The 12,556-nt window shown below is 46.0% G+C and overlaps 1 protein-coding gene across 2 annotated transcripts in view; it reads right to left on the reverse strand.

Annotated features, from left to right (window-relative positions):
* Positions 1–2,843: 2,843 nt before the first annotated feature.
* TSPAN16 (tetraspanin 16) overlaps positions 2,844–12,556 on the reverse strand; it is a 271,648-nt gene continuing 261,935 nt past the window's right edge. Inside the window, exon 8 of one of the 2 annotated variants that reach the window (XM_069652885.1) lies at positions 2,844–3,288. In XM_069652885.1, the coding sequence (XP_069508986.1) occupies positions 3,226–3,288 (63 nt within the window). In that variant the 3' untranslated portion in view covers positions 2,844–3,225. The remainder of the gene's footprint in view (positions 3,289–12,556) is intronic. The other variant, XM_069652884.1, reaches the window with a different exon arrangement.

Consider the following 12,556-nt stretch of genomic DNA (forward strand, 5'->3'; position numbering starts at 1 on the left):
AAGGCAGCGGGCTGCTAAGTGTAGGAATATATATAAATGTAACTATATATCAAGAGTGAAGAGTATGTACCACCCCCCACTCTCCCTACTTGTAAGGGCCGAGGCCAGCGGCCTACTAGGCCCGGGCCGAGGCCAGCGGCCTACCGAGGCCCAGATCCGTCGTGCAGCAGTCGACGGTCGATGACTTCTCCAGCCGTCGTCGAGGTTGAGGGTCGACGTTGGGGTGGGGAAGGGAATGAATAAGAATTAAAATTATAATAACAGCAAAAGTATGGCTAAGGCCAGGGAACTCCGCAAGATGCTTCCGACCAGTATGGCGGAAAAAAACAATCTGAGGATCCTACACGCGTGAGGGATCTTGGGTACAGTGGACGTCACACTAGGGATAGTATTACTGGCACGCCTGTGTCGACGCCCATTTTCGACTTTCGAAAAACAAACTGTAATACTCCGCAGCTTCCACTAGATGTCGGCCTATGCACAGCATGTGATCTAAGCAGATTCCACAAGCCTCAGAAATATATATATATATATATATATATATAACGTTTAGGTTGACCATTGGAAGAAAATGGACGACGGTTCGTGTTAAAGAATAAACCCAGATACCTCAAAAACTAGCCTATGATTGCAAATTGAAGAATTGATGAAGAAGCAGGTTTCATGTGCAGAATGACGGAGTTGGCCTGAAGGCAAGGAGGCTATTTCGAGAGATGGACGAATTAATATATCACTTGCCTGAGACATATTTCGGCTAAGATTAGGAGGTCAAGAACATTTGCTGATGCCAAATATTGAACAACCACAGTGGCAAAAGCCTATGGGAGGTGGATTGAGCAAGTCTCTAAAGGCCAGAGGGGGTAGTGGCACCCTGGTTAATTAAACCAAATAGCAGAAATTGAGAGGCAGAAATCGACAAAATCGTGGTCTCCTGAAACGTGATGAAGAACTCAAAACAAGGGCTATTCATTAGAGCTTTGAGTTAAGATAGTGGTGTGCTCACACTTCCTCGAATGTCCCAGAACAGTGAGCAGACTACGAGGTCAACTACAAACGATAGACCTTCGCTAAGGAGCAGGTCGATGACAAGCGATGGACTAACTGGGAAAACAAAGAACAAATTGATGCAGCTTGAACACCTAGGTTTCACTTTGTTCACATGCTGCTAAAACGAGCCAGAAGTCCAAGGTTGGATAGGATTGCCAATAATCAAAATGCCTGCCACGCACTTTCATATACAATGTTGCAGTTATTAGCTCGCTGCCATATTCTCTGTTATAAGCAGCATGTGACGTGTGTAGAAGTAGCTCAGTGCGTGTCCTACAGACAAGGGGAAGCCAATGAGATACTAAGGGCCTCATTACACGGAAGGCGGTAATGGTTAACGGCCACCGTTAATGGTAACAGTGGCCGTTAACCATTACCGCCTTACTACGAGGTCCCTTAGCGGGTTGGTGCTTTAACGCCTGCTTTTTGCAGGCGTTAAAAACCAACCCGCTAAGGGACCTCGGAGCTAATTACGGCACCGCAAAATTGAGGTGCCGTAATTAGCGCCTTCCCCATTCCCATAGAGCCCTATGGGGCAGAAATGGGAATGGGGAAGGGCAATGGCGGAAGGGGGATTTACCGCCCCACCAACCTTGGAATGGGGCGGTAAATCCCCTTTCCGCCAAGGCGGTGCCGGTAATTTACCGGCATGGTCCAGGGTGCTAATAGCACCCTGGACCACCGCCTTCCGTGTAATGAGGCCCTAACACTTCTGTTATTTTATTCTATAAATAGATATGGTCCTCTAATCCAATCCCTCCCGGTGTTAGGTTTTTATAAAATGCCACGTAGGAGGATGTCTTGAATGACGTATGCAAACGTATATAAACTCTGTGCAAGCAAACCTTTGTGTGAATATCGAGCATCTACTTTGATAGGTGTATTTCTCCCTGCTTTCTTTCATTGAGATTAAAGCAGTATTTTACCATTTTACTTTGGTCTGTCTGATTATTTGGTCTGTGATCATTATTGGCAATGCCATATAGCATAAAGAAGACACTTCAAGGTGCTAAAGCACATCTCCAAATACCAGGCCAGTCTCTACCTCGAGGGACGCCTCTGTCACAGTTGCACTCTTTCTACTTTTAAACATAACCCACTTGCCCCTCGTCCAAGTTATTTGTGCTTATTGTCTGGTTTTGCTGCTTTCAGCAACAGCTGGGGTGGTTCTAACAGACTATCCAATGCAACCATTGACCACAGAGCAAGAGAGAGAAACCGAGAGAGAGTGAGAAAGAGAGAGAGAGAGAGAGAGAGAGAAGGGTGGGGGGAATGATTTGCAGAGTAAAGGTTTAATGTATGTATAGTAAGAAATTAATATTGTTAATGTGAATTACACTTATATCACCACCACACACAAGACCTTTTAATTTTCATCTTGGAGCCATTGGTGCTAACGCAAGGTAAGACAAATATGACCTTGTGGTGCAGTCCTTTCACTAGTACCTCATTTTCATCCAAGACTGAAAATAAAGGCAGCACATGTTCATACAAACTTGTTTCTATTATTTCCTGACATACTGTATCAAATTATTTAGATTTTCTTTTTGTAGCTTCATTTGTAAGTTTCTATTTTATCTTAAAGCAATGGTGTCTACAACAATGCAATTGGAGCTGAGAATGTCTGAATGCATATAACCTTGCAACAAGTGCTTGCACTTTGTAGAAAGACCTACCCTAGCACAGAGATTTCTGGATCCCAGGTGACAATGCTTTTGGCCCAGGCCAAAATGAACACAGATTTGTAATGGTAGATATAGAAATATACGCACATATAGTGCACAGATGGAGTCACATTTTGATGAATAGCTAAACTATTATTTATTTTGTATCTCTAATTATTCCCCCGCATGGCACATCCTGTTCCATTCTCACATGCATCGAAGACCTGCAGATGTGGACAAGTGGGTGACAGTCCGTCGTAGTGGCAGAAATGATAGTACACAGGTGGTAATTGCCACTCTCTAGAGAAGGGTTCTGCAACCTTTGGCTTTCCAGATGTTGTAGACTACAGCTCCCATCAGCCCTAACCTAAATTGTCAATGGTAGGGATCCTGCAATTTGTAGTCCAAAACATCTGGAAAGCCAAGGCCTGTAGACCCCTGCTCTAGAAGCGTATGTGCGTGAGTCAGGACAGTGCTGGTTTCCAGGAGGGGCATCACCAGCATACAAGAAGTCTCATGCACTTTTGCTTGATCCGATTTGGCAGAAGAGGACGAGTGACACCACCATCGCCGCCAGCTGCATGGAGAGAGAAACACAAGAGGCATCGTCACGCAGAGAATGGGCGAGGAGGCAGAGGATATTAAGGACAGTCAAATACAGAACTGGTTATGCAATCAATCAATCAACAGGATTTACCTAAGTACTTGTTCTCACAACTGAAGGCTGTGAGACAGGCATGGTATCGCGAGAGAAAGTAACAGTTTGAAAACCTTTAATTGTCAACCTTTGTGGGGTTGGTGTAATGCCTACCTGGCCTTAACTCTAAGGGGGTTGTTCCCATAACTGATGATTCTAAGGGCTGTCGATATCCATACGTACAAACCCAAAATGTGTCTTGTCCAACCTATGCTTGCCCTCACTCTTAAACCAAATGTGAAAAGGGAAAATGTTGGCTCGGAAAAAAATATAAACCACAGGTGGTTTCAGGTATCCTTAGAAATAGGTGTAGTTCTGCCAGTTTCAAAAATAGTTCAACTCAAAAGGGTTCCTTCGGAACCTTCCATGTTGGGCTCATGCAGCACGTCAATAAAGTTCGCACTGTCTCTGGTTCTCTTGGGGTTCCCTTCCCCAAGCTTTGATTCTTCCATTTCCAAAAAAAAAAGACACAGTTCCTGTTAGGCCTCTCAGGGTTCCCTTCCCCAAGCCCAGGTCTCTCCTGTAAAGTTCACAAAGTCTCTCTGCGCCTCTCAGGGTTCCCTTCTCCAAGTCCAGGTCTCGCCTGTAAAGTTCACAAAGTCTCTCTGCGCCTCTCAGGGTTCCCTTCCCCAAGTCCAGGTCTCGCCTGTAAAGTTCACAAAGTCTCTCTGCGCCTCTCAGGGTTCCCTTCCCCAAGCCCAGGTCTCTCCTGTAAAGTTCACAAAGTCTCTCTGCGCCTCTCAGGGTTCCCTTTTCCAAGTCCAGGTCTCGCCTGTAAAGTTCACAAAGTCTCTCTGCGCCTCTCAGGGTTCCCTTCCCCAAGCCCAGGTCTCTCCTGTAAAGTTCACAAAGTCTCTCTGCGCCTCTCAGGGTTCCCTTCCCCAAGCCCAGGTCTCTCCTGCAAAGTTCACAAAGTGTCTTTGGGCCTCTCAGAGTTCCCTTCCCCAAGCTTAGGCCACTTTTGGTCTTTTAACTAAACAGTTCTCCTTGTCAGGATGTACCTTTCACTGCATAATCTTTTTAGGGGGGGTAGTATCAGAGACTTTCAAGAATGCCGGGCTCTTTGCTCCTCCAGGTCACAACCACTCTGACTTCGAGCCCCTCTCCTTATTCTCTGCACCTTTCTTCTGGCACCTTTTCCCTTCTGTGCCTCTTTCACTCTGTACTTTTTCACTTCACCGTGCTTCTTACACCCCTTCTTTTCTGTCGTGCACACTTGCGCCCTCTTGTCTCCTTGCTGTGCCGTTTGCATACTTCTCTTTACTGTTTCATGCACTCTTACATCTTCATTTCCAATTCCTGTGCTTCTTGTACAGCCCGCTTTGGTTTTGGGTCACTCGCACCCTTTTCCATATTTTCAGATCGCATGCACCCTCTCTTTGCCTTCCATTCTTGTTCTTTCTGTTTCTTTGTCTTTTCCGTTTCGGGTCGCTTGCTTCCTTTTCCCCACTTGCGGATAGTTCGCACCCGCTCTGAGCTTCAGTTCACTTTCTATCTCTTTGGTTTCTGTGCCGCTAGCGCACTTTCTCTTGCTCTTTCTGTGTTTTTTGTTTCCATACCGCTAGCACACTTTCTCTCGCTTTGCTTTCTCTTGTTTTCAATCATCGGCCACTTGTCCGTTTCCATTGTTTCTGCTTCCGCTCCAGCCACCCGCACGCTACTGAGTTTCTTTCACTAATTAGTGAAATTCACCAAAGTAGCGCAGGGCTGGTGAGCAGTTCTCCAGGGCCTTGGATTGATGTCAGGATCTTACCACCTGCCCTTCAGATACCCGTGGGACCATCACACATCCCAGGAAAACGAGCACTGGCCTGGACACATCCAACTGCCTGCAATTCGTCCGGCTCCGGCTCCTTGGAGACACGGCTCCCTTGCCACGCTGCAGCCCCTCTGTCACACCAGGCAAATGTTTTGACGTCCCGCACTCCAACGGATCTTCCATATTCCTCTCTCTACAGCCTTCTGCTCCTTGGCCTCCAGGTTCCATCCAGCAACCCTAGCTCGCTCATTGCTTCTGGCACAACCACACCTTGAAAAGTGTAGTGGAAAGTAAAGTGGAGTCAGGTGTGCACAGTTGTATTAAAGTACGTGCATGACCTAGTGGGACAGCCTAATGCTTTTATGTAGTAGGCCTCTCTTTGCCTATCCATGCTGTTCCTATGGGTAATCATCATTGCTCTCAATCATCTCTTCCTCGTCCCAGTACTTATTGGAAATGGGGAGGAGGAGATGGGGTGAGATTGGAAATGCCCTAGACAGACTGAGGGAGTTTGTGCTTGTCTCATCCTGTTTTCAGTACCATGTATGGGGATGTGTTGGGGTTTATTAAGGTGAGTGAGTGATGTTAAATCCCTTTGTTTTTCGAAGGGCGTTAACTGGGACGAAAGGGGTAGGTTCCCAGCATATCCTTTGGGTTTTGAGAAAGGAGAGACAATGTTAGTGTCAAGAGTTATGAAGGGGCTTGTTTTTCCCAACTGCCCAAGATATTTTATCTTCCCTTTTTGTGAGGCAAGTTCAAGGCGTATGGTAGGATGGATTGGGGCAAGGAACGGGGGAATACCCTGGCCTCATTAGGACTCCTGCGGAAAACCATGGTGCTATTAGCACCATGGTCGATGCCGGAGTCCGCCATGGCGGAATGGGAAATTACCACCCCATTCCAAGGTTGGCGGGGTGGTAATTCCCCATGCCACCATGGCCCTTCCCCATTCACATTTTTGCCCCATAGGGCATAATGGGAATGGGGAAGGCGGTAAGTACGGTACCGCAAATTGCGGTACCGTACTTACCTCGAGAGTCCCTTTACGAGCCCCTACTTTAACGGCTGGTCTAGACCAGCCGTTAAGGTCTGGTCCCGCAAAGGGACCTCGTAATCAGGTGTTAAGGATTTAACAGCGCCGACACCTTTTACAGCGCTGTTAACCTTTAACGCCAGGGTCCTAATGAGGGCCCATGTCTCACTTCCCTACAGTCCCCAAGGACCCCCTGCAGTCCCCAAGGACCCCCTGCCCAGATGATCCTCCTTGGCTTGTCCGCCACAGGGTTGGGATCCAAGAGTGATGGCTCTTCCCTGGCCACATGAGCGATGGATCCCCAGGGACTACTTGTGAGAATACACTCAGGTTTCTCACAAGGCCCAACACTGTCAGCAAAGGAAGCGCAAAGCGATATGTCAGAGGACAGTCCCCCAAAACCTGAGTACTAGTCATTTATTTGGAAACCCAACAGTGTCAGTACAAAGAAGGCACCAAACGATGTAGCGACAGACGGCATCTCAGTGCCTGAGCACTCATGAGCCAACTGGAAGCCCAACCCTGTCATATAAAAAAAGGCGAAAGCAACAGAAAGTGATAGGTCGCCTACCCCTACCTATAGACCCTGAGTGACAACAAGGTTAAGTCCAAGGAAACCTCATGTAATTTTGAGGTTATAGAAAACACACAACCCTCATTCACATATTTTAGTTATTATACAATTTTCAATTTATTATTCACAAGATTTATAAAAAAACATTAGTATAAAAAACAACACCTAAGCCAATATAAAAACAAACTGTGCTAATCACTTACAGTCTTGCTAGTGCGAGTGTACCAGGCCTTACAAGAAGGTCATAAACCATAGTGAAAAGATAAAAATAACAGGAAAAACAGTATATCTTACTGTTCAAGTGTACATGTGTACTTGCAGGGGAGAGTCAACATATATTGTAGTCTCCCAACTACTGATGTATACCTCAAAGGTTTATACACTGAGTGAATGATCTAATATTGTGTGTTTAATTTATTGATCACTCAGTTTCAGATAACTTGCATCGATATAGGGTAGCACAGGGGTATATGATATGCACCAGCTATCCTATTATAAATTATTTAATATGAGAGGTAGGAATCGGCTAATACACACGTTCCTCTTAACACGTCGACATATGTTTCGGCCTTGTGACTCATACGGGACTCTCTCTGGTGCCGTTGGTCGTGATGTAGATAATGGCCGTCTTCAGGACAAGAACAAATTGGTTTTTTCGTATTGAATACTTTCCCATTAGTTAGACATCTGCAGGAGGCTCAATTTCTTGGGGTCTGGTGGTAAATATCGGTGGATTCAAATATATTCAAATGGGTTCCTACAGGAATACCATCCCTTTCACGAGCCATAGTCGGTAAGTTCTAGTTTAAGATGGCTCGTGTAAGAGCCAGAGTGTTATATCAACACACGGAGGAATACTGCTAATCGAGTGAAGTGAAGTCCTTCTAGCCTGTTAGCTTATCAAGATCACATCATGAAAGACTCCCTATTTGACGTGAAAGGGATGGTATTCCTGTAGGAACCCATTTGAATATATTTGAATCCACCGATATTTACCACCAGACCCCAAGAAATTGAGCCTCCTGCAGATGTCTAACTAATGGGAAAGTATTCAATACGAAAAAACCAATTTGTTCTTGTCCTGAAGACGGCCATTATCTACATCACGACCAACGGCACCAGAGAGAGTCCCGTATGAGTCACAAGGCCGAAACATATGTCGACGTGTTAAGAGGAACGTGTGTATTAGCCGATTCCTACCTCTCATATTAAATAATTTATAATAGGATAGCTGGTGCATATCATATACCCCTGTGCTACCCTATATCGATGCAAGTTATCTGAAACTGAGTGATCAATAAATTAAACACACAATATTAGATCATTCACTCAGTGTATAAACCTTTGAGGTATACATCAGTAGTTGGGAGACTACAATATATGTTGACTCTCCCCTGCAAGTACACATGTACACTTGAACAGTAAGATATACTGTTTTTCCTGTTATTTTTATCTTTTCACTATGGTTTATGACCTTCTTGTAAGGCCTGGTACACTCGCACTAGCAAGACTGTAAGTGATTAGCACAGTTTGTTTTTATATTGGCTTAGGTGTTGTTTTTTATACTAATGTTTTTTTATAAATCTTGTGAATAATAAATTGAAAATTGTATAATAACTAAAATATGTGAATGAGGGTTGTGTGTTTTCTATAACCTCAAAATTACATGAGGTTTCCTTGGACTTAACCTTGTTGTCACTCAGGGTCTATAGGTAGGGGTAGGCGACCTATCACTTTCTGTTGCTTTCGTATTAGTCTCCCTTAGATAGTGCCGCCCCCTCGATAACAAAAAATTTTGGGAGTACCCATTCTTAAAATATAAAAAAAGGCTCCAGAAGATATGTCAACAAGTCGTCCCCCAGTGTTTGAGTACTGGGCCTGCAATTGTGTCAGGAGCCTGATGAGGTAATTTAAAACTCAATTATATAGGCCCAGTTTTATACACAAAATTGAAAAATGGGTAAACAAGGATATGACAACTACGTGAGGGACCAATAAAGAATTGTAAGCCTCAGCAATTGGCATTGGAAATTACATTTAATGAGCTCCAAAACAGTATATAAAGGGGCCACAAGAGCAGCATAGCAGAGCATCTGCAGCAGAACCTAAACTTCAAGAGTTGGTGTCCCAAAGCCAACCAGGCATGAAGAGCAAATAAGAGATGCCCAGAAGCTCTGCAGAAGCTCAGCAGAGCAGAGGAGAGATGCCCAGATGATCTGCAGAAACTTATCAGAGCAGAAGAGAGATGTTCAGATGATCTGCAGAACCTTAGCAGAGCAGGGGAGAGATGCCCAGATGATCTGCAGAACCTTAGCAAAGCAGAGGAGAGATGTCCAGATGGTCTGTAGAACCTTAGCAGATCAGAGGAGAGATGCCCGGATGATCTGCAGAACCTTAGCAGAGAAGAGGAAAGATGCCCAGATGATCTGTAGAACCTTAGCAGAGCAGGGGAGAGATGCCCAGATGGTCTGCAGAACCTTAGCAGAGCAGAGGAGAGATGCCCAGATGATCTGCAGGACCTTAGCAGAGCAGAGCAGAGGAGAGATGCCCAGAAGATCTGCAGAACCTTAGCAGAGTGCAGGAGAGATGCCCAGATGATCTGCATAACCTTAGCAGAGGGGAGGGGAGATGCCCAGATGATCTGCAGAACTTTAGCAGAGCAGGGAAGAGATGCCCAGATGGTCTGCAGAACCTTAGCAGAGCAGAGGAGAGAAGCTCAGATGCTCTGCAGAACCTTAGCAGAGCAGAGAAGAGATTGCCCAGATGATCTCCAGAACCTTAGCAGAGCAGAGGAGACATGCCCAGATGATCTGCAGAACCTTAGCAGAGCAGAGGAGACACGCCCAGATGATCTGCAGAACCTTAGCAGAGCAGAGGAGAGATGCCCACATGATCTGCAGAACCTTAGCAGAGCAGAGGAGACACGCCCAGATGATCTGCAGAACCTTAGCAGATCAGAGGAGCGATGCCCAGATGATCTGCAGAACCTTAGCAGAGAAGAAGAGAGATGCCCAAATGATCTGCAGAACCTTAGCAGAGCAGGGGAGAGATGCCCAGATGATCTGCAGAACCTTAGCAAAGCAGAGGAGAGAAGCTCAGATGATCTGCACAAACTTAGCAGAGCAGAGGATTGATGCCCAGATGATATCCAGAACCTTAGCAGAACAGAGGAGAGATGCCCAGATGATCTGCAGAAACTTAGCAGAGAAGAGGAGAGATGCCCAGATGATCTGCAGAACCTTAGCAAAGGAGAGGAGAGATGCCCACATGATCTGCAGAACCTTAGCAGAGCAGAGGAGACACGCCCAGATGATCTGCAGAAGCTTAGCAGAGCAGAGGAGAGATGCCCAGATGATCTGCAGAAACTTATCAGAGCAGAAGAGAGATGTTCAGATGATCTGCAGAACCTTAGCAGAGCAGGGGAGAGATGCCCAGATGATCTGCAGAACCTTAGCAAAGCAGAGGAGAGAAGCTCAGATGATCTGCACAAACTTAGCAGAGCAGAGGATTGATGCCCAGATGATATCCAGAACCTTAGCAGAACAGAGGAGAGATGCCCAGATGATCTGCAGAAACTTAGCAGAGAAGAGGAGAGATGCCCAGATGATCTGCAGAACCTTAGCAAAGCAGAGGAGAGATGTCCAGATGGTCTGTAGAACCTTAGCAGATCAGAGGAGAGATGCCCGGATGATCTGCAGAACCTTAGCAGAGAAGAGGAAAGATGCCCAGATGATCTGTAGAACCTTAGCAGAGCAGGGGAGAGATGCCCAGATGGTCTGCAGTACCTTAGCAGAGCAGAGGAGAGATGCCCAGATGATCTGCAGGACCTTAGCAGAGCAGAGCAGAGAAGAGATGCCCAGAAGATCTGCAGAACCTTAGCAGAGTGCAGGAGAGATGCCCAGATGATCTGCAGAACCTTAGCAGAGGAGAGGGGAGATGCCCAGATGATCTGCAGAACTTTAGCAGAGCAGGGAAGAGATGCCCAGATGGTCTGCAGAACCTTAGCAGAGCAGAGGAGAGAAGCTCAGATGCTCTGCAGAACCTTAGCAGAGCAGAGAAGAGATTGCCCAGATGATCTCCAGAACCTTAGCAGAGCAGAGGAGACATGCCCAGATGATCTGCAGAACCTTAGCAGAGCAGAGGAGACACGCCCAGATGATCTGCAGAACCTTAGCAGAGCAGAGGAGAGATGCCCACATGATCTGCAGAACCTTAGCAGAGCAGAGGAGACACGCCCAGATGATCTGCAGAACCTTAGCAGATCAGAGGAGCGATGCCCAGATGATCTGCAGAACCTTAGCAGAGCAGAAGAGATGCCCAGATGATCTGCAGAACCTTATCAGAGAAGAGGAGAGATGCCCAAATGATCTGCAGAACCTTTGCAGAGCAAGATGTCCAGATGTTCTGCAGAAACGTAGCAGAGCAGAGGAGAGATGCCCAGAAGATCTGCAGAACCTTAGCAGAGCGCAGGACAGATGCCCAGATAGTCTGCAGAACCAGGGTTACCAGTCATTTGGTCGAAAACCAAATGGTCGAATGACCATTTGATTGACGTAAAATAGTCGAAAAAAAAAAGGTCGAATTATTTTTTTTATTTTATGGGGGGGGGAGTTCCCCCCCAACCCACCTTTTCTTTATTAAAAAATATTTTTTAAGCAACCAAAACTAAAAAAAAAATATATAAATCAATAAATTCGACCTTTTTTTCTCTACCATTTTGATTCGATCAAATGGTCATTCGACCATTTATTTTCGACCAAATGACCGGACACGGCCGAGATGATCTGCAGAACCTTCGCAGAGAAGAGAAGAGATGCCCAGATGATCTGCAGGACCTTAGCAGAGCAGAGGAGAGATGCCCAGATAGTCTGCAGAACCTTAGCAGCGCAGAGGAGAGATGCCCAGATGATCTGCAGAACCTTAGCAGAGAAGAGTAGAGATGCCCAGATGATCTGCAGGACCTTAGCAGAGCAGAGGAGAGATGCCCAGATGATCTGCAGAACCTTATCAGAGCAGAGGAGAGATGTCCAGATGTTATGCAGAACCTTAGCAGAGCAGAGGAGAGATGTCCAGATGATCTGCAGGACCTTAGCAGAGCAGAGGAGAGATGCCCAGATGATCTGCAGAAACTTAGCAGAGGAGAGATGCCCAGATGATCTGCAGAACCTTATCAGAGCAGAGGAAAGATGTCCAGATGTTATGCAGAACCTTAGCAGATCAGAGGAGAGATGCCCAGATGACCTCCAGAACCTTAGCAGAGGAGAGATGCCCAGATGATCTGCACAAACTTAGCAGAGCAGAGGAGAGATGCCCAGATGATCTGCAGAAACTTAGCAGAGAAGAGGAGAGATGCCCAGATGATCTGCAGAACCTTAGCAAAGCAGAGGAGAGATGTCCTGATGGTCTGTAGAACCTTAGCAGATCAGAGGAGAGATGCCCGGATGATCTGCAGAACCTTAGCAGAGAAGAGGAGAGATGCCCAGATGATCTGTAGAACCTTAGCAGAGCAGAGGAGAGATGCCCAGATGGTCTGCAGAACCTTAGCAGATCAGAGGAGAGATGCCCAGATGGGTGGTCGGTCAAAAGACCGAAAAAAAATCTCGAAATACAATAATCTCGAATCCAAAATCCCGAAAAAAAAAAAGTCGAATTTTTTATTTATTTAATTATATGCTTTTTTGGGGTCAGGTAAGTAAAAAAAATGGGTTAAAATAAAAAAAAAATAGAAAAAAGGGGGGTTGGGGGGGGAACCCCCCCATTTCGAACAAAAAACGTCATTAAA

Source organism: Ambystoma mexicanum, chromosome 3q (assembly GCF_040938575.1).
Source record: "Ambystoma mexicanum isolate Mex_15411 chromosome 3q, UKY_AmexF1_1, whole genome shotgun sequence".
NCBI classification, from domain to species: domain Eukaryota; kingdom Metazoa; phylum Chordata; class Amphibia; order Caudata; family Ambystomatidae; genus Ambystoma; species Ambystoma mexicanum.